Raw genomic sequence first — 25,256 nt, 5'->3', positions numbered from 1 at the left:
CCCTTCATCAATGGGAGGCTCTAGCCAAATGGCCCTTCCGGTCCACTGCCTACTCTCCCCACCCCCTCCTCCAAGGACCAGGCCACAGTGAAATATTATACTTAGTGCAAAGTGGAGAAGGGGGGTATCAGAAGTTACTGGTCCCCCTTTTCCAGCTCCCAGCCTGTCACCCTTAGGTGAAGGAATGCACTCAGCGGGCTTGAGGAATGTAGCTGGATGGCAAGAGGGAGACTTTTCTGCTCCCAGCTGTTCTCTGTACAAGCCTCTAACCCCCCAAAACTTCCACGCTAGGCCATTATTCCCACCCCATAGGCCCCAGAGCCTTTTCCTGTGGTTGTGTTGTTTTTCTCAGAGCAGGAAGTCTTCCTGGAAATTCTCCAGGAATCCAACATCCTCCTCCCTACCCAGGGGACACTGGCCTCGGGCGTGCAGCCCACCCCACCCACCCCACCTCCGCTCTGGGTTGGGACATGAGGCCTGAACAACAGGAAGTCATCTTCCCAGAGACCTAGCATCTTGCCCTCCGAGTGCCTGAGCCTCTTCTCAGCAACACTCAGAACAACAACCTTTTGCAGGTGAAGAGAAAACAACAACCCATATTTCCACAATGCTGCTTGTCTGCGCGTCCCTTTTCTTTCCTGGGACCTGGTGGATGAGCACCGTGAGCCCCGGCACTGCGCGCCCCCCCCCCCCCAAAAACCCACCTATGGTTTCTGCTCTGGTGCTCAGCACTTTCAACCTCTTCCTCCTTGTTCAACTGTCAGAATCCCCATCTCATCTGGTTGGCACGGGAAATGATAGGGCTAACGTGAATGACTAGCTAGGTCCCCAGTGTGTTCCTGTCCTGGGAAGGTTATATTATAGACTAATAGCTTAGGGTCTCCTAAAGAGTCTATGCAATGCTAGTCCTGCTGGAAGCTCTTGGAAAATAGGGTTCTGTGGCCAAATATGTTCCAGGGACAACATAACATATATATATATATCTCCATGCTCCTTTATTTACGATGTTGAAGTCAAAAAGAGTCCTGAAAACAAAGGTTTTCATCACTCAGGTTTCAAAACCTGACCTAAATGATGTGTAGTTTTTCAGATTCTTTATTTAACCTACTTGGTGTGACTGTCCATATGTTTTGCTGCAGAAGTATGTGATTACAGGGCCTGTTCCACTCTGCTGGGGATGCTATGGAATAAATAGCATATTCACTATATTATCTTATTAAAATATGCAAAATTCCAAATTCTGAATACATCTGGCCGCAACGGTTTTGGATACTGGATTATGAACTGCATAAATCTCTTCTCCTGGATATTTATTCTATCCACAGCATTTCAAGGCTCTGAGAAGCCTTGTAGCCAAGGCTACAAGGCTACCCTTGAGCATTCCCCAAATTTATTTGGCTTCAAAACTCTTTGTTCCATTTCATATCTATTAATATCTCAGAAAATTTCCATGTGGACACACGAGATGTTTAGAAGAATTTGACTCTCTAACTTGGACTCTTAGATGTAGGAAAAGGTGGATCTTCCTGAAAGCTCTTAGAGCCTAGGTCCTAGGCTTAGTTTTTCCTTATTCTCAGGGCTAACACTGTGGGCAAGACAAAAAAACTGGAATAGGGCAGACTGAGGCAAGACTTTGATGACTCATGTGGGCCTGGGACAGGGACAAGGCCTGCTAGAAAACCCAGTTAGGACAAGCACATGTGTCAAGAGTCAAACCAGAGAGCCAGACAAGAACCAGGAGGGACACAGTTAAAAGTTCAGCTACAGATCAGAAATCAAGAGGGCGCATGGTTGGCTCAGTTGTTAAACTCAGGTCATGATCCCAGGGGCCTGGGATTGAGCCCCACATCAGGCTCCCTGCTCCGCAGGAAGCCTGCTTCTCCCTCTCCCACTCCCCCTGCTTGTGTTCCCTCTCTTGCTGTGTCTCTCTCTGTCAAATAAATAAAATCTTAAAAAAAAAAAAAAGATCAGAAATCAAAAGATACACAGAATTTAAAGCACTTGGGAGTTCAAGTACCCAACACAAAAATCCTGGAAACTAAGGCAACATTTTGCCCAATCCTTTGAGCTTTTATATGCCTCCTATAAAGATCCACACCCATTCTAGAATTTACAGGTAGAAAGGTAAGTGAGAGCTCCTGGCTGGTGTGTTAAATCAGTGAATAGGCAGCTAACCCACTTAATGTTCTCTCCTGACCCAGGTAGAAGGGGTACTAAGGGCTTTGTAAGAATAGCAAATTCAGGCAATAAAGACTTCCAATATATTTCTTGTATCTCTGGTCTCTGGCTGCTGCTGGGTGTTATCATTCTTTGAAAGTACAGATTGGTAAATCACAGTTACCTTGTGTCAATAGGACCAGAGCTGGGAGCTGTGGCCTGTCAGAATATGCCAGTGAGGAGGTGGCCATCCCCTTAGCAGTTCTGGGTCTGTTAGGCATCAGGAAACTTCAGAGTTAGCTCTGGGTAACTCTAGGATCACTCATTAGTGGCCATCTCTGAGCTCTTAATGCTGGTGCTCTGAGCGGCAGGAACACACTGGGAAAAGGATGTGCCAAATCCATCGCAGGCTTTGTTGTAGCTGACCCCTGCTCTTGCTACTGTGAGTAAAGTATGTTCAAGGCCTTTTTAAAAATGTCTCTTCCCAAAGTCTCACCCTCACCTTCTGGCTACCTCCCTGTGCCAGCCCTCGATGGCTTATTCTCAGTCTCAGGATTTCTCAACCATGGCACTATTGACATTTGGGGCCGGATAATTCTTTGCTGTGTGTAGCTGTCTGTGCATTGAAGGATGTTCATTACCCACTAGATGCCAGTAGCATCTCCCCAGTTGTGACAACAAAAACTGTTTCCAGAAACTTCCAATTGTCTCCTGAGGGACAAAATCACCACTCCCTGTTGAGAACCATTGCTCTATAGGAATGAGGAGGTAGCATGGCAGACTGAGTGCCTGGGGGAGACCCCAGTTCTGCCCTGGGCTAGCTGTATGCCTAGAATCTACACTATTTCCTATATGACCCTATAATGTTTCTGGCTGAATTTAACCTCTCTGATCCTCAATTTCCTCATAAAAGAGAGAAAAATGATAATAAATATCTCATAGCCTTGTTGGGAGGGTTAAATGAAGTAACTCATGTAAAAGGATTAAAGTGCTTGGCACAAAGGAGCATTCCAAGGCCTGTGGGTTATTATTTACCCCTGAGCCCCAGGGCTCCATACCTGCTTTCAGGGTGACTACTGACTGACTTTAAACTGCCTTATAAAACATTTCAAAACATTTCATTCTGACCTTCCCTCTCAAACTTTATTTCTTCAACATCGCCTCTAACTCAACACTCCAGGCTATTGACTACTTGCCATTCCAGGGAAGCAGCCAACCTTTTTATGGCCCCTGTGGTCTTTGTACTGCATGTACGTTGCTCCTTATGCCTGGTGCTCTCCTCCCGTCCCCTGGCTAACTGAAGCATACCTTCCAAGTCTCAGTGCAGGAAGCACCAAGTCCAGGAAGGCTTCACCTCCCAAGTCAGGGCAGAGAAGCCTCCTTTGCGTTTACCATCATCATGCTTCTGACCCTCACCCAGTTCTCCGAACTACTGTCCTGACTGGGATTTCTGTGAGGCAAGGGAGGGTGTGTTGCTCTATGCAGAGGCTCCAGAACCTAGCTCAGGGCCTGATGTCCAACAGGGACTTTGTAATGTGTATGCAGTCAACGGCTACCTTTATGAACTGCTTCAGCACTAATACGGGAAAAAAACTTCTTTTCTCTTCCTTCCCAGATAACCATGTATTATTCTTTCCATCTCAATAGGTAGTATTTGAAAATGGAACAAAATTCAAGTTATCAAAAGGTATATAGAGGGGGCGCCTGGGTGGTGCAGTTGGTTGAGCGTCCGACCCTTGGTTTTGGCTCAGGTCATGATCTCAGGGTCCTGGGATCAAACCCTGCGTCAGGCTCCACACTCAGCAGGGAGTCTGCTTGAGATTGTCTCTCTCCCTCTCCCTCTCCCTCTGCCCCTCCCACTCATGGTGTCTCTCTCTCTCAAATAAATAAATAAATTTTTTTTTAAAGGGTATATGGAGAAAAGTAAGGCTCCTTTTCCTTTTTTTTTTTTTTTTAAGATTTTATTTATCTATTTGAGAGAGAGAGGGAGAGAGAGAAAGAGCACAAGAGGGGGGAGCAGGAGAGGGAGAAGCAGACTCCCTGCCGAGCAGGCAGCCCCATGCGGGACTCAATCCCGGGACTCCAGGATCACGACCCGAGCCGAAGGCAGTTGCCTAACCAACTGAGCCACCCAGGTGCCCAAGGCTCCTTTTCCCATCCTCCAGCTACCTAGTCTCCTCACCTAGAGGCCACTATAGTACCATGCAGCCTTCCGTTGATGTCCAACCATGTCCTTTAAATGAAGCCTTTGTAATTTAGTACCAGGCTTCCCTCTGTGCTACCCCACTGTCAGGACCCCAGTCCAGGCAACCAGCATGAGTCCTCCCCTTCCCCAAATCCCACTTTCCATACTCAAGAAAATGGATGCTTTGGGGCAGGAAACAAACTTTTGACTCTCCTCAAAGGTAGGAGGTAGCAGAGGGCAGAGGTGACAGACAGCAAAGGGGAAATCTGGTAGATCCCAGCATGGCCATCACCCCCAAATTTCCTAAACTGTCTACACACAGTCACAGACACACACACGCACATACGTACACATACACAGAATAAAAGCAGAAGCTGTGGGGACGCTCTAGGGGACATCCACTGAGGCACTGTCACCTACAAAGTCTCACCCTCTCCCTCACTACCTTGAGAAATCTGAGGGAGAAGGAGGGTCAGACCCAGCTTCAGGCTTCCTCCTCCCTCCCCAAAAGAGGAAGCAAACTTCAATGCTTAGTCATTTCCCATGGGGCTGGGTTCTACCTGGGGGTCTGAGTCACCACACAGGTGCCAGTGAGGGAGAGGTGTTCACCAACATGACACATCTGCTTGCCCAGGAGGGACGTTAGCCATTGGGGTTTGTGGGGACCACTACAAGCCTGACCCTGGATGCTAAGAACCTATGCTGCTCTGTGAAGGACTTTGGAGTTCCAGGCCAAGGGCAAGGCCTTAGGATCCTTTGCTTGTCTAACACCTTTTCCTTTCTCCCTCTCATCCCCCTCCACCCATGGGCAACCAGCCATCCTGACCTGCAGCTCCCAGCACTTCAGTGGGTAAAGCCACAACCCTCCTTTGAGAGGGCAGAAGTAAAGGCCCCTAGAGTCCCAGGCACTTGGTGGGCCTTCAACAAATGTTATTTGCCTTCTCCTCTCTCTGAATTGAGAAAGTCCAGGGCCTGAGGAGTACCAATAAGCATACTGATCCTAAGGTAGCCTCAGCACCTGACCCAACATCTCAACCATGCCAGAGGCTTCCTGGAGCTGGCCAGAGGTGACCAACCAAACCCTGGGAGAGGCTGGACTCTATCTTGGAAATCTTCACCTTGGCTTGACCTTCACTGTGCCTATAGCAACTGTTTCCACTCCTATTAAGCTGTGCTCACCGTAGTAGGCTAAATAATGACCTCCCAAAGATGTCCACATCCTAATCCCTGGGACTTATGAATCCCACCTTACCTGGCAAAGGAGACTTTGCAGATGCAGTTGAGTTAAGGATCTTGAGATGGGGAGATTGTCTGGGTGGGCCCAATGTCATCACAAAGGTCCTTGTAAGAGGGAAACAGAGGAACCAGAGTGAAAAGAGGAGATGTCATGATGGAAACAGAGGTCAGAGTGATATGGGACCATGAGCCAAGGAATGCAGGCAGCCTTTAGAAGCTGGAAAAGTCAAGAAAACAGATTCTGCCTAGAAGTCCAGTCTTGCTGACTCATTTTAGACTTTCGACTTCTAGAACAATAAAATAATACATCTGTGTTATTTTAAGCCACTAAGTTTGTGGTCCTTTGTTACCACAACAGTGGAAACTAATACAGATTTTGGTAGTAGGAGTAGGGTGCTGATATAACAAATACCTTAAAAACCAAGTGGCTTTGGAATTGGGCAGTAGGCAGTAGACAGAAGAATTTTAAGAAGAATGATAGAAAAATCCTAGGTTGCCTTGAACAGACTTGTTAGAATTATGGATGTTAAAAACTCTGCTAGTGGGTGCCTGGGTGGCTCAGTTGGTTAGGCGACTGCCTTCGGCTCAGGTCATGATCCTGGAGTCCCGGGATCGAGTCCCGCATCGGGCTCCCTGCTCGGCAGGGAGTCTGCTTCTCCCTCTGACCCTCCTCCCTCTCATGCTCTCTGTCTCTCATTCTCTCTCTCTCAAATAAATAAATAAATAAAACTCTGCTAGTGAGGAATGAGAAGGAAGTGAAGAGCACAGTAGAGAAAACCTATGTTGTCTTAGAGAATATCTAAATCATCATAAACAGAATGTTAGTAAAAATATGGACATTAAAAGTGATGGTGGTGAGGGCTTAGAAGTGAGGAATATTTTATTGAAACCTAGAGGAAGGAGAGGAAGGGTCTTTGTTACATAGTGGTGGAAAACTTACCTGAATTGTATCCTTCAGTTCTATGGAAAGCAGAACTTGTGAGGAATGACCTTGGATATTTAGCTTGGGAGATTTCCAAGCAAAGTATTAAAGGTGCAACCTGGCTTATTTTTGTTCTTTATGGTAAAATGTGAGAGAAGGAGATAAACTGAGGGAAGAACTATAAACAAAAAGGAAGCAGGACTAGTAATTTGGGAAAATCTCAGCCTATCCAGATTGGAAATGATGCTAAAATTAGGAGATTCACTGTCAGAAAGGAATACTCTGGAGAGAAAGCCAAAGGTGTGACTAGACAACCTTTTGTTAATGCCTTGAAAGGATCAAAAGGTATTCATTTACACAGAGGACTCGTCGAAAATATTAGGCATGTGACTCATGAATCCCCACAACCATCTCAGCAGAATCCAGAAATAGAGGTGGGATCATCCAGGAAAAATCTGTGGAGGAGCCTTTTGTCTAATGAAGTGAATGCCTGTGACATACGTTGGAGACCCACAAGGTTCTTGTTAATTTTATACCGGCAAACACACTATCAACTTGAACTTAAAGGGACTGAGAAAAAACAAAATGAAAGAAGGCTGACAGACTCCCAACATTCTACAGGCAAGAAACAAGATGATAAAATTACTCAGCTGCTAACAGAATTACCCTTCAAGAAAAAGGTAGAACGACAGAGAGAGAGGGGCAAACCCAGAGGTTAGAGTCTTGAGACACAGAAGATTATACCCAGGCCTTGAAACCTAAAGGAGTTTGCCCAGCTATATTTTGGAATTTCTTAGGACCTGTGACTTCCTTTTTCCTTCCCTTTTCTTCCTTTTTTGAGTGAGAATATCTAGAACTATTATTCAGTGCCTATTCGTGGAAGCTGATAACTTGTTTCTTGAGTTTCACAGGTTCACAGATGGAGGGAAAATGGTCCTCAGGATGAATTGTATCCAGTGTCTCACCCATATCTTATTTAGAATATTTAGATGGTGAGATGTGAGGATTTTGAGCTGATGAGATTTAGATCAGATTTTAGACTTGAGTTGATGCTCTAATGAGGTTGAGGTTTTGCGGGAGGTTGGAATGTAGTGAGTGTATTTTGTATATGAGATAAATGTGAATCTTTGGGGCCCAGAGGGCAGACTGTGGTAGGCTGAGTAATGACCCTGAAGAATATCCACATCTTAATCCCTGGAATCTGTGAATATGTTAGCTTACATGGCAAAAGGGACTTTGCAGATATGATTAAGTTAAGGATTTTGAGATGGGGAGATTATTCCAGATTATCTGGGAGGGGACAAATGTAATCACAATGTATAAGGGGATCCTTAAAAGAGGGAAACAGGGGGTGCCTGGGTGGCTCAGTTGGTTAAGCGTCTGCCTTTGGCTCAGGTCATGATCCCAGGGTCCTGGGATCGAGCCCCGTATCGAGCCCTGCATCGAGCCCCGCATCGAGCCCTGCATTGGGCTCCCTGCTCAGCAGGAAGCCTGCTTCTCCCTCTCCCACCCCAGCTTGTGTTCCCTCTCTCACCATCTCTTTCTCTGTTAAATAAATAAAATCTTTTTTTTAAAAAGTAAAAAAAAAAAAAAGAGGGAAACAGGAGGGTCAGAGTAAGAGGAGATGTGATGACAGAAGCAAAGATTGGAATGACGTGGAGTCATGAGTCAGGGAATGTAGACAGCCTCTAGAAGGTGGAAAAGGTAAAGAAATGGACTGTGCTCCCCTAGAGCCTCCAGAAGGAACGCAGCCCTGCTGACCCATTTTGGACTTATGACCTCAAGAACTGTAAAATGATAACATTTGTGTTATTTTAAATCACTCACCTGGGGGCGCCTGGGTGGCTCAGTTGGTTAAGCGACTGCCTTCGGCTCAGGTCATGATCCTGGAGTCCCGGGATCGAGTCCCGCATCGGGCTCCCTGCTCGGCAGGGAGTCTGCTTCTCCCTCTGACCTTCCTCCCTCTCATGCTCTCTGTCTCTCATTCTCTCTGTCTCAAATAAATAAATAAAATCTTTTAAAAATAAATAAATAAATAAATCACTCACCTGTGATAACCTCTTCCAGCAGCAGCAGGAAACTAATGTACTAACCCTCTTCATCCACTAAGCTCCGTATCACTCAAGCCTTCCACCCAAGGCACTTTCCACCTTTCTATCTCCTCTAGACTTCCAACTTGACATTTAAAGCGAATTCCCCCCCAGGCTTCCACAAACCGTTTCCTTGGCACTCCTTCACTTTCTCCTGTTTCCTGACCCTTCCCAGATCTGCAATCATCCTTTAACTGGATGGTTTAACCCTAACAATACTTAAAATCATGTGGATGCGGCTGGACGGGCTGGGGGTGAGGGAGGGGGAAGACTTGTAAAAAGTATTGAAGCCCCAGCCCAGACGGATTAAAGCAGACTCTCAGGTATGTCATGATTAAAGCTCCCAGGTGATTCTAATGTGCATACTATCATTGAGAACACCTGCCAACCTGTTGCTCCAGGGTTATCCAACTTTCACATGCTTAAGAATTACCTAGAGAACTCCGGATGTAAATGCCAGGGCTTCAGGCCCTGAGAGTCTGGTTCAATACATTAGATACTCAGATCCTTCTCTTCTAACAAGCTCCCCAGAGGGTCAGATGCAGGTGGCATTTGGAACTTTAAGACACATTTCCACAGCCTTCTGTCTGCTCTCTCCCCAAGAGGCTCAGCTAATTGATAAGATGAATTCCTTCGATCAATGATCCTCAACCCTTGATGAATATCAGAATCACCTAGGGAGCTTGCTAAAAGTACAGTTTCCCAGACACCAGTCCAGGTTCGTTTAACCAGGTTATGGTTAACAAGTTCCCCAGGTGGTTTGGGTTCATACTGCAGTCTGAGAATCAATGCCTTAGATCAGTGATTCTCAAACTTGAGTATGGAACAGAATCACCTGCAGGGCTTCCTAAAACAGATGGTTGGGCTCCCCCTCTAGAGTTTCTGATTCAGTTGGTCTGGGGGAGGGCCAGATAATTTGCATTTCTAACAAGTGTCAGGTGATACTGAAGTTGCTGATTTGAGAACCGTAGTTGGAAGACCACCACTTTGTTCGTTTAAAATAAGCTATCTGCCCAAAATGGGGCTTGAACTTGAACTCACAACCTCAAGATCAGGAGTCCCATGTTCCACCAACTGAGCCAGCCAGGCCCCCCCAGAGAATGACCACTTTAGATTGATGTTCTAAGCAAAGTGTTTATCTCACCATGTGCCTCTCTCCATCCTTTCTCCTGATTCTCTCAGCCATGAAAGAGTCTAGCCAAGGGGAAAGCAAGGGCTAGGGCAAGTGGCCAAGAGAGTCTTGACTTGAGGGGGCTACAAGAAGGGTTATCAGAGAAGGACTTCTGGTAAGTTCACCATGGGGCATCCTGACATAAATCTAATAGGTCTCCAAGGCCAGGATTGGTGGCCAAATTCCAGTGGAAAATAAAAGTGATATGATCTATAGCTGTTAACTCCACATACACGTTCGGCCCCACTGGGACTCAAGGGCTTAGAGCTTCCCTGGCAGAGCCTCTCAGTCTGGGATGGTGAAGCCTATGCAGGTGTAGTGAGTAATAAGAGAAAATCTGAGGTCACCTTTGTCACCAAAGTAATTAGGGGAAAAGCCAAGCTGAGGCTATAGAGTCCTGCTCGCCAATGGTATTGACCTCAGCTGTACACGTGCTCTGGAGAGCAAAGCTAAAGAGACCAAAAAGCAAAGATGAGAAAAGCCAAGTGAGAGAGGAAAGTCATTCCCTGTCCTTTTTATTAAGAGGGAGTGAAAAATTAAGGGCAACTGGCAGGCCACAGATGGCAGGGGGATGGAAGGATTGGGCTGGGAACCCAACCAGCCAAAGTTCTTACAAAATCCACTTTATTTTCACACTTCGCTTGCAGAACTTGGCTACGTGCTAAGTGCACATGACCTGCCCAAACACCAGAAGTCACGTGTCAGTTTTAGGAGGCCAGAGGGCAAACAGCTAGATGGAGTCTGCAGATCCCCTTATATATGCCACAGGCCCACCTACTAACTCACTGACAGTGCATCACAGGACTGGAGGTTTTGGAGAAGTTTCTCGAGTCAGAACCACAGCCACAGGGCTGAACAGACTTGGGATGTTTGGGCAATAAGCATCAATGCCTACAGGTTTGGATAACATCACTAAATGATTTTGGTGATCGGGAAGTTCTCCATTTGGGTGGACAGAGTCACAGAGACCATCAGCAGGTCTAGCTTGCCCTGTAGATACTGACCCCCTAAATTCCACCAGTAAATACTCTAGTTTGTTCAACTACCTACTAGATATGGCTTTAGGGAAGTCACTTATGGTAGAACCTCAGCTATAAAATTACGCAGCGTCTTACCTGTCTGAAGGCAGGAGGCTAAGCCAAATAATACCTCTTCTCCTTCCACCCCCCCCCCTCCAGCCAGGCACCACATTAATCCTATCTTCACAAAATCTCCCATATCTACACACTCTCCTCACACCCCACTACCAATGCCCTGGTTCAGACCCTCTTCAGCTCCCACTTGGCTCAGCATAGTGGTCTCTGAACTAGTTTTCTCTGTCCATAATATTATCTAGGCTCATGAATATTCTTTTAATCCATCGTTCACACTGCTGTCACATGCCCTAAACTTTTTACTGACTCTCCACCCTAATAAAGTCCAAAGTCCTTCATGTGACAGGCAAGGTCCTCTAGGCCCTTAGGTTGCAGCTCTCACCAGTCCCTCCAAATGAATCACCTCTACCAAACTTGCTTTTTACCCCAACCACTTGAACCACCTACAGTTCCTTGAGTGCCCCCTTGCTTTCTCTTTCCTCTTTACTTTTGTACATGCTGTGTCCTCTGCTCAGATTGTCATTTCTCCTTTCCATATTTGCCCTCCAAGACTCCACTCTTAGTTATCCATGACCATCTTGCACATCATCCTCATAGCTATGCTCTCACTATACTCCATTCATTTGCTTGTCTGTTTCCCCACTTGACCTTTTATCCCACTGAAGCTGAGACCAGGGCCTCTACCTCCACACCCAGTACACCGCACAGTGCCAGGCCTAGAAGAAACTCTCAATAAGTGTTTGTTAAACGAATGAAAGATAAATCAATGAATCAATGAATATCTTGAGTCCCCTCCCACCCCCCAGACCTCATCACCTTGGCCTGAGCGTCCTTCTTTTAGAAGTCCTTTTAAAAAATGCAATGTCCTTGGGCTGGTAGCATATAAAAGTTAATGAGTTATTTTAGACTTTAACTAGGTGATCCCACAGAACAAGGGCACCAAAAAAAAAAAAAAAAAAAAAAAGCCCCAGGAATGGAGGTATAAAGGCAAGGGTGGGGAGGGCACCTACATTTCCTTTTAAATGTAAATAATACTGCCTCATGTGTATATACAGTTTACAAAGAACGTTCACATACTTTATCTATGATGCCTGAATCCAGAAAGTTAGGTTGGGTGAGTGTTATTAGCTACACTGTACATACAAGGCTTGGAGATATTTGTAACACTGTAGGAAAAGGCTTATGACAAAATACTCAAAGGAAAAAGACAAGATGCAAAATTATGTATAGACTGTGAACACAACTATGTAAAAAAGAAGCAGATAGGAAAAAAGGAAAGAAATGCATCAAAATGCATTCATTCAATAAATATTTATTAAATGTCTGCCATATTCTAGACATTGTGCTAGGTGCTGGGGATATAGTAGTGATCAAAAACACATCGTCCCTCATGGAGGTTATAAGTTGATTAAAAAGCGAACACTAATCAAATACGGATGCAGCAAAGGTAAGATTGCAACAATTACAAGTGCATCAAAGAGGTGGTACTTGTTGCCATGAGACTATGGACAAAATAGAGGGATCTTACACAAATATAGGCAGGCCAGGAAAGACTCCCTTGAGGAAATAATCTCTGAAGCACAAGGAAAAACTTAACTAGTCAAAGAAAGTCCCAGGCAGAAGAAACATCATGAATAAGGGCCCCGTGGTAAGAGAGGGACTGATGAGCAAGAGAATGGCACAGTAGGGCAAGACTGGGAGAGGTTAGTGCCAGATGGAGCTAGAGAGGAAGTAGGGGCCAGACGCTGCCCAGGACAGCCAGACAGGAGCAATGGGAGTCATTAGGCACACTTGCATTTTCAAAAAATTTCTCCAGAATGGATTGGTGGGGGGGTGGGAGGAAGTGGGGGTAGGGATAGAGTAAATGGGGGAGGCCAGCTGGGAAGCTATTGTGGTAGTCCAAGCAGGAGATGATGGTGGCTCAACCAACGGTGGTGGTGCAAATGGAGAGGAACGGAGGACTTCGAGAGCTATGAGGCAAATTGCCAGGATAGGATAAGGGGAGTGAGAGGAGAGAAGCATCAGGATGACTCCTAGGTTTCTGGATGTGAATGGAAGTGGTGCCATCACCTGAGACAGAGAGTGATGGAGGAAGTTCATCAGGCTGGGGCCTGAAGACAGGGTCAGTTTGGGGCAGGTTGAGTTTGAGGTGCCCTGTGTTTGACAAGTAGACAACAGAAAGTAAGGATAGGTCTGGCTGGAAATAAGCATTTGCAAGCCAACTGTTTATTGGTGGTAATTTAAGCCTGGGTGTGAATGAGACTGTGTGAGGGAGAGTTTAGGGTGGGAAGAGGAGAAGGTCTAGGATGAGGCCTTAGGGAACCCAATATTCAAGGCCAAGTAGAGGAGGTTGATTGCAAAGGAGACACAAGAAACCAAAAATGTTAAAAACAGCTATGAAATGCTTATGGGAGCATTTTACTTTTACAGTTATTTTATAATTGGGTAGAATTTTTTTAAGATCCATCCATTTATTCAGGGGTGGGGAGGGACAGAGAGAGAGGGAGAGAGAGAATTCCAGGCAGACTCCCTGCTGAGTGCAGAGCCCAACACAGGGCTCTATCCCACAACCCCGAGGTCTCGACATGAGCCAAAATCAAGAGTCCAACATTTAACTGACTGAGCCACCCAGGTGCCCCTATGGGTGAAAATTTTTAGTTAAGGAAAAAAAAAATTTTTTATGGCTCCTTGACCTTTTGAAAAATAGTATCTGAGGGAAAGAGGTAATATTCAAAATGTTTAACTAGCAGGACTTCAGAGTACCAACACTTGGATGGCTGATGGAGGAGGGGAGTGTCTCAGAGGCTCCTTCGAGGGAGTCCTCTGTCCAGCTTTAACCCTATGGTTGCTAGATCATGAAGTGGAAAGAGGCTGGGTGGTAGGAGGCCACATGGAAACGAATCTTGGAACAGTAGCTATTTCATGATTACTACTGATTATCAGCCCTGTCTGAGGATCCTCATCAATTGTATCCCACCAGCTCCTCCCCACCCATTCTCTGCCTGTTCATTGCCAACACCCCAACTCTTTTCTCTAGCACAGCAGTTGATTCATCATTTCTTTCCTTTTTTCAAAAGTAACCTTTATGCCCAATCGGGGGCTTGAACTCACGACCCCGAGATCGAGTCACATGCCCTAATGACTGAGCCAGCCAGACACCCCTAGTCATCATTTCTTGAGAATGCCGTGCCTTTTCGGGGCACCTGGGTGGCTCAGTCATTAAGCGTCTGCCTTCGGCTCAGGTCATGATCCCAGGGTCCTGGGATCGAGCCCCACATTGGGCTCCCTGCTCCGCGGGAGGCCTGCTTCTCCCTCTCCCACTCCCCCTGCTTGTGGTCCCTCTCTCTCTGTGTCTCTGTCAAATAAATAAATAAAATCTTTAAAAAAAAGAGAGAGAGAGAATGCCTTGCCTTTTCATATCTTCATGATCTTCCCTATGCCTAGAATGCCTTTCTCCTCCTTGTTTGGCAAATTTCTTTGCATCTTTATAGGCCCAGGTGAAATATCGCCTCCTCTATAAAGTCTTCCCTGACTTCCCAAGGCAGAATTAATTGCTTCCTCATCATTGTTCCCTGCACTTTATACATACTTTTATTATAGCACTTATCACATTGAATTGTGGTCTCCTGGCTGGGCCAGAGAAGGAGAGACTCTCCTTTGCAAAGTTGGGAGCTCCTTGAGGACTAGGACTATGTCCCATTCATTCTTGTACTCCAGCATCTAAAACAATGTCTGGTGTCCCTTTTTTTTTTTTTTTAATCTGTTGAATGACTCTCAATGGGACTGCAAGGTCAGAAGACTATCTTTTGTCCCAATTTGCTATTTAAAACTCAGCAACAGGGCGCCTGGGTGGCTCAGATGGTTGGGTGTCTGCCTTCGGCTCGAGTTGTGATCTCGGTGTCCTAGGATGGAGTCCCACGTCCCACTCTCTGCTCAGCGGGGAATCTGCCTCTCCCTCTGTGCTCACATGCTCTTTCTCAAATAAATAAATCAATAAAATATTTTTAAAAAATAACAAAACTCAGCTGATACACGCTACAACATCAGTGAAACTGGAAAACATATGACAAGCAAAAGAAGTCAGTCACAAAAGACCACATGTTATATGATTGCAGTTGTATGAAATGTCCAGCATAGGCAAAGCCATAGAGACAGAAGGTGGATTAGGGGACTGAGGGGATGGGGAGAAAAAGGGAGTGATAGCTAACGAGTAAGGGGTTTCTTTTTGAGGTGATAAAAATGTTCTAGAATTGGTTGTGTTGATGGTTGCACACCTCTGTGAATTTAAAAATCATTAAGGTGTTCACTTCAAGGGGCTGAATTGTATGGTACGTGAATTATTTCTCAATAGTAGTGCTATTTAAAAAACACCTCAGCAACTTCTGCCACTGTATCTGATTTAAAGGGAAGGTTCAAATGTTTGCTGCTGGGGAGGAAGATGGACACACTGGGAGTGAGTGTGGAGGGTAGGTGAGGCGTGTGGTTGTTGTGGGGGGTTGGCATAAGTGGAAATCAAGCTGAGTTCCTTGTGATAAATGGGCCACAGAATATTTCAGAAGGGGGGTTTCTGGTGAAAACAGAAACCACTTCAATGAAATCAGGTTTCAGCAGAAAAGGATGAGGTTAGCTTGAGAAGAGTGAAATTTTACTTAGAAACTGGTGACTGAGTATGGTCTCCTCACTTGACCTGGGAATCTTTAAAGAGGAAAAGATTATAATATATAATATAGTATAATATAATATATCATATAGTATATCATATAATACATAATATAATATAAAATATCATATAGGCAGGGGTGAAAATTCTGATACACTTAGCCTAGAAATAGGGAGGGTGAAAGGGGGGCTTTTCCCAGGAGAAGTTAGGCCCTGCTGGGAGGTCATATGTCACCGTGCTGGGCCTGTGTACTCTGAAGCCAGCTGAACCCTGGCCCTGCCACTTACTGGATGTGATGCCTTGGACAAATCACTCAATCTCCCTCTGTGCTTCCATTTTCTCTACTGCAAAATGGGGTAATGATCGCACATTCCTCACAGGACTGTTGTGAGGATTAAATCAGATCACATATGAAGAACTTAACATGGTGTCCAACACAGGGGCTCCTGGCTGACTCAGTAGAGCATGTGACTCTTGATCTTGGGGCCATAAGTTCAAGCCCCATGTTGGGCATAGAACTTACTTAGAAAACAAAACAAAACAAAAACAAAACACAATGCCCTGTACATAGTGAAGACTAGAAGAAGGCAGACCCCAGAGTGACAGGTTAGTATCTAGAGCCATGATTAGAGTGGCTGGAGTGCAGGAGTGGCCTGGATAGCCTTGAGAGAGATTAGAGAAGAGGTAGCAACTGGCGCTGGTGGAGGTGGGGAGCTGGGGGTGTCAGGTCTGAGTGGTGGCTGGGAAATGGTCTGGAAAGAGTTATCAGTGTCATTGCTCAATCTGGCTGGTGAGGCTCATACTTCCTGTTTTCAGTGTATGTGAGCCCTGATGCTGGAACGGCTCATGTTAGAACAGGATCTTTCTTGGCCCCTGGGGGGGCGGAACGCAGAGGCTGAGAAGCAACTCAGCCTGGGCTGGGCCCCTTAGCTTCACATCATGGCTTTTCTTCCCTGGCAGGTTTCAGCTGCCACAGAACCCACTAATGCAATCCTGGGGTGGAGGAGCAGAAGGGGCTTCCACTCGATTCTGTAAGAATTTACATAGTTTGGTAATAACAGCCATCGTGTTTGTGCCTTTACTGGGTGCCAGCATTTGTGAACTCATGCATCCCTGTAACATTCTTGGGAGGTAGATATTATTATCTCTTTTTTAGAGATGGGAAAACTGGGGCACAGAGAGGTTATGAATCTTTCCCAAGTCACACAGCTAGTGTCAGAGCCAGGATTCTAGTCCAGACCACCTGACTCTATAATCCATGCTTTGAACCACTGTATCACAATAAATAAGACAACATGCTTGATTATAGGGATTAAAAGCAGAATACTCTGGGTCCCTGCCCTCCAGGGGCCCATGGTCTAGGGAGCCTCTGAACAGGAAGCCCAGGAGAACTTGCACCCCAAACTCCACTCAGAAACCTGACTATTCATACAGAGAACACATACTGACCATATCTTGAATTTACTTGGCCCTTCACATAATCTGGCCAGTTGTCCCCAAAGGATCTCAATCAGGAGTGCTTAACAGAAACACCTGAGGAACTTTTCTAAATTCACAAGCCCTGGCACCAGCCCTGACCTGAATCACAATCTCTGTGGGTGGAACATCAACATGTATATATTTTTAAAAATGTTCTCAGGTGACTTGTTAAGAAACACTGCCAAAACCCATTAACATAGCTTGGAAACGCCAACATTTTAGCATCCAGCTGTATCTCCCCACCTGCCTTCTTTTTTTTTTTCTTTAAGATTTTATTTATTTACTTGACAGAGAGCAAGAGAGCACAAGCAGGGGGAGCAACAGTGGGAGAGAGAGAAGCAGACTCCCCGCTGAGCAGGGAGCTTGATGCAGGGCTCGATCCCAGGACCCCAAGATCATGACCAGAGCTGAAGGCAGACACTCAACCGACTGAGCCACCCAGGTGCCCCACCCACCTGCCTTCTACACCCCAGTTCTTCAGAAACCAATGTTTGGTTCAAAATGTCTGGTCACCTCCATAAGGATACCATCTAGCTTTAGATTCCAAGTACCCTAATATTAGGGATTGCAGTGACTGATCATGAGCTCCATTAACACACTGAGAAAACTTAGCACCAGCCCCTCACACAGATGATTGGAAATTGTTTTCTGTTCCCTGAATGCCACACTCAAGCTGGGCCAGGTTTTGGATCAGCAATTTTCATGTAGGTATTCTCCTTGGTTGAGGTCAGCCCCAGGATTGGTATGGGCAGAGTGAAGATAATATGGTGGGACTTATCCTAGAGGATCACTGGGTACAGCTGTACAAGATGTGCACTGTACAAAGGCATCCGGCTAAGGAGGGAATTGATGGTTGATATGCAGCCTGAACACCAGGCTGTACCTGATGTACTATGGAGGACCTACTCTACAAATCTTCTAGCCTCTACTTCCCAAAGCCCCATTAAATCCAGAGATTCAGCCCCTAAGAAACTCTGGAGTACATGCCACCATCATTATTTTCCACTCTTTATGCTCCCCAACTCCCTCCTATACAAGTACCAAGAAAGAACCAAAGTCTTCAGAAAAATCATATTTTATTGATCTTTATTCAAAATTACAAAAATAGACATAAATAAAAATAGCAGAACATAATTATTAAATATTCAGTGTATAGGAGTGGTCTTCACCTCACCCAGTGAGGATTGGATAAACTCAGATAAACTCAGATAGAAGGATAACTGGCCAAGAAAGAACATCTGTGTAAAAGTGAAACTGAAAACTAAGTGCTGGTCACAGGCCATGCCCCAGAATGATACATTCATAGGCATGATCACATGAGAGACCCAAGAGGCCCTAGGAGTGACCCAGGACCTCTCCAGACAGACCCTTCTATGTGGCATCATAGTCCATTCAGTGTAGGGAAATATCTAGACTTGCAGTCAAACACAGGAACACCAGCTGTTTCTCACATTGACACAGCCTGTGCACAAGTGTGCAAACATATACACACATATATAATATTTCCTGATACATTCATGGAATGTCAGAGCCCTTCCCTCAAGTCATTAATGACTCCACTCCCCCAGCCACTGTTCCACAGTGGCCAAGCTACCTCAAGGGACCTCGGTTCTGTTCTACCTCCTAATTAAGAAATTATTCATTTCCCAACGGTGGGCTCATGAATGCCCACTGCTGGGAGTGCTGGCTCTCCTTCTACCCATGCACAGGAAATGGCATTTTTCACTCCAGGAGGCTTTAGTTCAGAAAAAGACAAACAACTGGTCAATAACCATCCTGGGTCAGGGCCATCCCTCCATCCGGGCCCTGGGGGATCTGGGTACTCAGCACCCAGGCCCGTATCTGAGGATCAAGCTATTGTTGCTCACCCTGGGTGGGCAGCACAAGCAAAACCATCTTTGCAAGAGCCTATCTTCCTCAGGTTCTTCCTTATATAGAGCTGATGCAGATGGTTCTACTGCAAAAATGATAGTCAGCTTGGGAGTGGGTGGTACCCCTCTCTTCCCTTGGCTCCCTGGGGAACCTCAGAGGGTTAGACCATTCTTTTGCCCAGTGTGCCTGCGGATCCAAGTCAGGAAGCTTGAGACCCTTGTGTAGACGCCTGGTTTGTCCTTCATGGCACATCCACTGCCCCAGCTCACGATCCCAGTCAGAGTCAGGCGGCCTTGGATAGGGCAGACCAGGGGCCCCCCGGAGTCTCCCTGTTAAGCCAAAGACACAGAAGGTGAGCCCTGGGAAAAGGGAGAAGGGAGCCATCTGATGCAATCACCCAATCACGCCCGAGAGGCAGACAAGAGAGTTTCTTAGAATTAAAGTCCTTAGTGACTCCCCATTTCCTACCATATCAAGTTTAAAATCCTCTGCTTGGCTTGCAAAGCCCTGCTACCTGCCACAACTCCATCTACATCCTCAGACCCTTTTCCTCGCCATCCTAGAGTGCGCCATGCTCATTCTCATTTTTGTATCTTTCAACTGGAACAGTCTCCTTTCTTCCCTCTGCCTCCTCAAATTCCTACAGTCACATTCTCTTTGTGACCACCTAATTGGTACTCATGTCCCATTCCCAAACATCTGATCATTTACAGCTCATACCACACCCTGAGCACGGAGTTGTATCATTTTCTATTGTTTTCCTCTTTCTCAGGGTCTTATTCCCTTCCCTTCTCTAGTCTGAAGTGCCCAGCACAGAGCCAGGCTCACGACAGATGTTTGGGAAACACAGAAGGATTAGTTTAAACTAAGACCTGAGCTCTAATTCTGACTTCTTGGGGCTTTGGCTGGAGAGAGGCTCCCCGAAGCTAGCGGGGACAGGCCCAGGAGCCCAGGGGAGATGTGGGGGTGACCGGAAGAGAGACTGGAACTCTCACCTGGCAGGAATCTGTTTCCCACTGTGGGTCAGCAGCACACAGCATTTGGGTGGTGACTTCGGAACCATAGTAGTGGGGTTGCTGACACTCCTGGTGAGAAACCAGCTTCACAACGGTCATTTTCAGCTGCTCTGGATAGTAATAGTCAGCTGGATGGAGGAAACAAGGAGAAGTTTACATTAAGATGTGTCTGTCCAGCCTTCCCACAGGGACTCTCTGCCAGGGAGGGGACCAAAAAGGGTCCCTACCAGGGAAAGCCTTTATTCTTTCCCACCCAAATCTGAGCCTTTACCCCATGTATAGCCCCTCCCCCTATATCTATTTACCTTTATGGCCCATCACTCCCTAAACAGTGCTCCCCACTCCATCCCCGTCTCCCCTCATCCCTCCATCTGCTACCTCCACAATGATCCCATTTCTATCTCCACAGTCCTCTTTAGATCAAGTTGAGCTTACTTCCAGGTTACAACACTCCCCCAGGACCCTCTCTCGGCCAGCCCCAAATGTCACTTACTGGTATTCTCTTTTCCAAAGCCAGCGATCTCACAGCTTGTACCAAAATGAGCATCACCAGACCATGGAGGCAGGCAGATGGTTTGTATGGACCTGGATGGCTGTGCACACTGGCCTGTGCTGGAGCGGATCTTCAGCAAGGCTGGGGGAAGAGGGAAACAGGAGAGGTCAGTGGGAAAGATCTCTACCTGGCCAGGTGGTCACCATCTCTCCCCTCCAAATGCTGAAGGATTGGATGTCTATCCCTAAATCATTTAGGGTCAGAGGTCATCCTGGAAGGTCTGCTGGTAGCTTATTACCTGAAACAAGCCTCCCCTGCCCCACGCCTCAAGGGCTTTATTCCAGCTTCTGACATAGGGCTTGGCCAGCCAGGGCTGCTGTACACAGACGTATGGGTGGCTGAGGTAGATGGGCTAAATTCAGTCCAGTGCTCTAAGTTCCAGATCCTGGGACAGGCAGAGGTTGTATCCAACAAAAGAAGGGGCCTCCCAGCCCATGCCATATGCTCATGGGGCCATTGCCATCTAGAGGAGGCTGTTTGGAAATTCAAGGATTCTGCAGAAGAACAGTAGGCCCTTCGCTACATAAAGCAGGATCTTCAGTTCCCCTACAATCGCAACCTCCCATTTGGGTCTCTTTTTGGACCCCTCTTCCTCCAACTATCATCATTATGGCAGATAAGGGTTTTCCACTCACCAATATCATTGTGGTGAGCAAGGCCGTCAGCATTATAGTCCTCATGCAAGATGAGCTTTTCCACTTCAAACATCATCTCCCCAGGTGTCCTGGAGTTAAGCTTTGACCGACCCAGGTAGACAATGTAGTCCTCCTTCTTCTGGTAATTACTGTGGGAGGGGAGTCTTGTCAGATAGATAGTCTGATCTCATAAGATCTTGTCACTCCCCCTCCACAGTGACCTCAAAGCATGACTTGCCCCCAAGGCCGTGGACTGCATGGAAGGGGCCTAAAGGGGTAGAATTTAAGTGGCATCCTTTGCTGAGAAGGGGAACGAGATGTGTTTGGGGTAAGGCAGGGGGGTCAGGGAGAAGAGACAGAGGACATACATGAAGCAGTGTGTGGCGCTGACCACCCAGCAAGGACTGATGAGGCTGCCACCACACAGGTACGTGACAGAGCCTCCACGGTGCTTCCTAAAGATGGCCGCAAACCAAGGCTGGTTCTCGATGGTGGTGACTTCTCCGCCAATAATCTTAAAGCGAGGCCTCAGAGTCTTCTGGCCACACTGAAACTCTTTTTCCGGAGGAGACAGGGGACTTTTTCCTGGAGAAGAAAGAGAAAGATGTCTCGGGGAGGCAAGTAAGATAGTGTCCCTCTCCACCCTCTATCCTCCCAGTTTTTCAAGGCCAGGCAGGCCTCCCTCCTCAACCCTCCTATGATGGTTGAAGGATGGTAAAGGAGCCTTTACCCCATGTATAGCCTCTCCCCCTATCTATTTACCTTTATGGCCCATCACTCCCTAAACAGTGCTCCCCACTCCATCCCCGTCTCCCCTCATCCCTCCATCTGCTACCTCCACAATGATCCCATTCCACCTTCCAGCCTACTGTCCCCTTCCACCCTACTGTCATAAACAGGTCAATGACACTCACCAAAAGAGCATTCTTGCACCATGCACTCCCGGACGAGCCGCTTTAGGCCAACCTGCACATAGCACCACGGCCTTCTCTGGTTGTCCGGGTTCCTGGTAACACAGAGTTGGAGGGGAGGGGTGTCATTCCCACCCAGAACGCCTCTCCTTCCGCTCCAGGGAAAACTCAGCCAGAGGCCTTGCTTTTCTCATGCTATGGACAGCATTCTGGAAACACAGGGGATGGTAGCAAGGGTTCCTGTGGGGCTGTGGGAGGGTCTTTGCTGCCCCCACCTCACCTGCAATAATTGTGTTTGCCCAGGCCCAGCTGAAGGGCATCGGGTCTGAGGGCATGGTACTCTTTCAGAAGAACAGCGGCAGAGTTCCAGGCCTGGCAGGGCTCGCCCATGATGTCGGTGTTGGCCTTCCCTCGGTAAGAGTGACCATTCCCCTCAAAGCAGGTTTTCGACGTATCTAGGGAAGAATGTGAGGATGAAAGGTATTAGAAAGAAGAGGAAATTCAGACAGGCATTTTAGAGATCCTGTCAGGCCTCACATGATTTCAGCCCTGGCAGAAAACACTAGAAAGGGTCTCCTTCCCTCCCCATCCCGCATTTGTGCAGCCAGAGATTCATGAAACAGTATGGGTTTGTGTTTGACTGTGTATCTCACACAGGGATGAAGACGTCCCCCACTCCACCTCCAGCTCCTAACTCTTGCTTGCTCTTGCACATTCCACCCATCTCTCCCTGCCCCCAAATCTCTGGTGCCCCCCGTCCCCAATTAGAGTCAGGATCCCCATACCTATCTCGCAGTGCTCCCCTTGGAATTTCTTTGGGCAGCTGCATCGATGAATGTTGGAAAAGTACTTGTAGGACACACATGTTCCTCCATTCAGACAACCGCAGTTTGCTGGGGATCACAAAGAAGGCGTGGTAAGCAAGGAGCATGGGAGGAGGCAAGGGGGAGCCAGCCCTGCAGCAGGGGCAGGGAGGGGCTGCCCCCTGAGGCTTTTCAAGAGGTCTGTACAGTCAGATATTGTGCAATGGGTGGATACTCACATGCACTAGACACCGGATGAAGTTCATGGCTGCCCTGGAAGAGATGGAGGGGAGGGGAAAGCTCAGCAAAGGTCCCATGCTCCTGGGACTCAAGGGGGAGGACAAACTGGCCCCAAGCCCAAATCTCACCCTTTCCTCCCGCTCCTTCTCTCTTCACCTTGTTCACATCTAACTAGCCCTCATAGGGAAGATCATAGGTTTCAAGCGGGGAGAAACGGATTGACTCAAGCAAGCTTCACATACAGGGCCCAAGAAGGGGGGGTGGGCAGTCTCTGCGGCTTCTTCCTCCCTTGCCCAAAAGTTCCAACTCCCTTAGTTCTCAGGATTCCCACTGCCACACCTGTCCTGTCCCCCCCACCCCCGCCCCGAGATGGTCTGGCCCCGTCGTTGATGGAATCCAGAGGACTCCAGCTCCCTGTGCAGCCCCGTCCCCCCACCCCCCACCCCCAGCGCTGTTCAGGATCCTGCAAGCCCCCCCCGGCCGCCATAGGTCAAAGCGGGAAAGCCACTTACTTCGGAGTGGCCCACCACTAGGGCACAGAGGAGCAGGCACGCCATCAGGACTCTCATGGTGGCGAGGCTGGGGCTCTAGACAGCGGCTCTGCACGGGAGGGGGAAGTCAGCTTGAGGTAGAAGCGGAGAAGCGAGAAGGTGGGCCGGCTGGGTTACCGCAGTTCGGGCAGGAATCCCTAGGTCTCCAGCGGGGCTCCCCAGGCCCAGCCGTCCCTCCCCGCTGGGGGCTCAGGGGCGCGGACCCCACGGGTGGATGCACAGGCACCGGGAGCGGTGACTCGGGCTCGGCCGCTGCCGGGCGGGGGCCGCCGGGGCCGCCGGGGCCGCCGGGGCGGGGGGAAGGGAAGCCCGCAGGAGCAGCCCTGCGCAATTCGGGGGGCCTGCACTCACCGGTAGCTGCGGCAGGAGGGACACGGAGCCGGGACGGCGGGTCGGGTCGACACTCTGACAATCCGCGGGCGTCTGGGGCTCCAGTCGCCGCGCTGTGCTGCTAAGCCGGCTGCGGGGCTCTATATCAGGACCCGCCCCGGCCAGGCCCCGCCCCGGCCTGGGATCTCCCCAACCCTTCCCTTGCCTCAGCTTCCCTGGGGACAGCCGCGACCTGGACCCGTGGGCTTCCATAACCTTGACTGAGAGTGAGGGGCAGCGCGGTCCCCGGAGGAGGGGACGAGCGAGGTCTGAACAGAGAGATGGAGAGGCATCTAAATTCCTCACCCCCTCCTCCCATTCACCTGGCCTGGGCCCCACCCCAGTGCAGAGGCCCTTCGAATCGCGCTAGAGAGACTCTCCTCTGTCCAGCTCTGCTGTCTCTTCCCAGATCCCCTAAGTCAGCTCTTCTCCAGTCTTTCCACCTTCGGCCCGCAACTGCCTAAGAGAGTGATTCAGAACCCTGGGTATAGGGGCATAGTACGCGGCTCCTAGAGCCAAGTCTCTTTCTCAACGTGAAAATGCATTTGACGGGGCCACCTGGCTGGCTCAATCCGGGGAGCACCGGACTCATCTCTGGGTTGTGAGTTCCAGCCCCAGGTTGGGTGTAAGAGATTACTTAAAAATAAAATCTTTGAAAAGAAAGTAAGTGCACGTGACTCGCCCTAACTCCTGCTAACTAGGGCTGTGAATACTAGCGCCCCCAAATTCATCAACATAACCAGTGAATAGGACAAAGTTGAGTTTATTGCTTACGGAGGTAAGGGCCTTTGGCAGTGGCTGGCGGGGGCAGCGTGTAGGCAAGGTCCGATTTTACTGAGAATTTGCAGTTTGGTTTAAGGGTGGTCTTTGAAAGTGAGAGCTTGGGGCGCCTAGGTGGCTCAGTTGTTAACTGTCTGCCTTCCGCTCAGGTCATGATCCCGGGGTCCTGGGACTCCCTGCTCCACAGGAAGTCTGCTTCTCCCTCTCCCACTCCCCCTGCTTGTGTTCCCTCTCTCGCTCTCTCTCTGTCAAATAAATAAATAAAATCTTTAAAAAAAAAAAAAAAAAGAAAAGAAAGTGAGGGCTTGATAAGGATTGGGTAAGGATCGTGGTATGATATTATAGGATTGTAGAACAAAGTCTAAGGACACAAACTATTGATGCTTTCTATTGAAGTATTGTTGGATCTTTCAAAAAGTTCCTATAACAAACAATCCCTTTATTTGCCTGGGCCAGAGTATAGTTAGTTAATAAAGACAAAATAATAGTAGAGCCTTGTTAACATAAGCAGTAAGCTGTGGAGGGGTAGGAA

General features: G+C 47.8%; 1 protein-coding gene across 2 annotated transcripts; it reads right to left on the bottom strand.

The window, feature by feature from the left end:
• Positions 1–18,053: 18,053 nt before the first annotated feature.
• PLAU (plasminogen activator, urokinase) lies at positions 18,054–24,085 on the bottom strand. 2 transcript variants are annotated; one of them, XM_045878134.3, is made up of 11 exons: positions 23,927–24,085; positions 23,537–23,624; positions 23,024–23,057; positions 22,767–22,874; positions 22,262–22,436; positions 21,985–22,076; positions 21,439–21,655; positions 21,071–21,219; positions 20,376–20,516; positions 19,862–20,010; positions 18,054–19,195 (listed from the first exon to the last, which is right to left on the bottom strand). In XM_045878134.3, exons 2-11 carry the CDS (start codon positions 23,591–23,593, stop codon positions 19,019–19,021), a joined length of 1,299 nt encoding a protein of 432 aa, XP_045734090.1. In that variant the 5' UTR covers positions 23,594–23,624; positions 23,927–24,085; the 3' UTR covers positions 18,054–19,018. The 2 variants fall into 2 exon arrangements, with proteins under 2 accessions (XP_045734090.1, XP_064450902.1); XM_064594832.1 differs by having other exon boundaries at positions 23,537–23,646; positions 23,927–24,031.
• Positions 24,086–25,256: the final 1,171 nt, after the last annotated feature.

Source organism: Mirounga angustirostris, unplaced genomic scaffold, assembly GCF_029215605.1.
Source record: "Mirounga angustirostris isolate CCGP_5_RB_7025 unplaced genomic scaffold, mMirAng1.0.hap1 SCAF_6, whole genome shotgun sequence".
NCBI classification, from domain to species: Eukaryota; Metazoa; Chordata; class Mammalia; order Carnivora; family Phocidae; genus Mirounga; species Mirounga angustirostris.
Note: the sequence above shows the minus strand (reverse complement) of the source record. Positions and strands in the feature narration are given on the sequence as shown.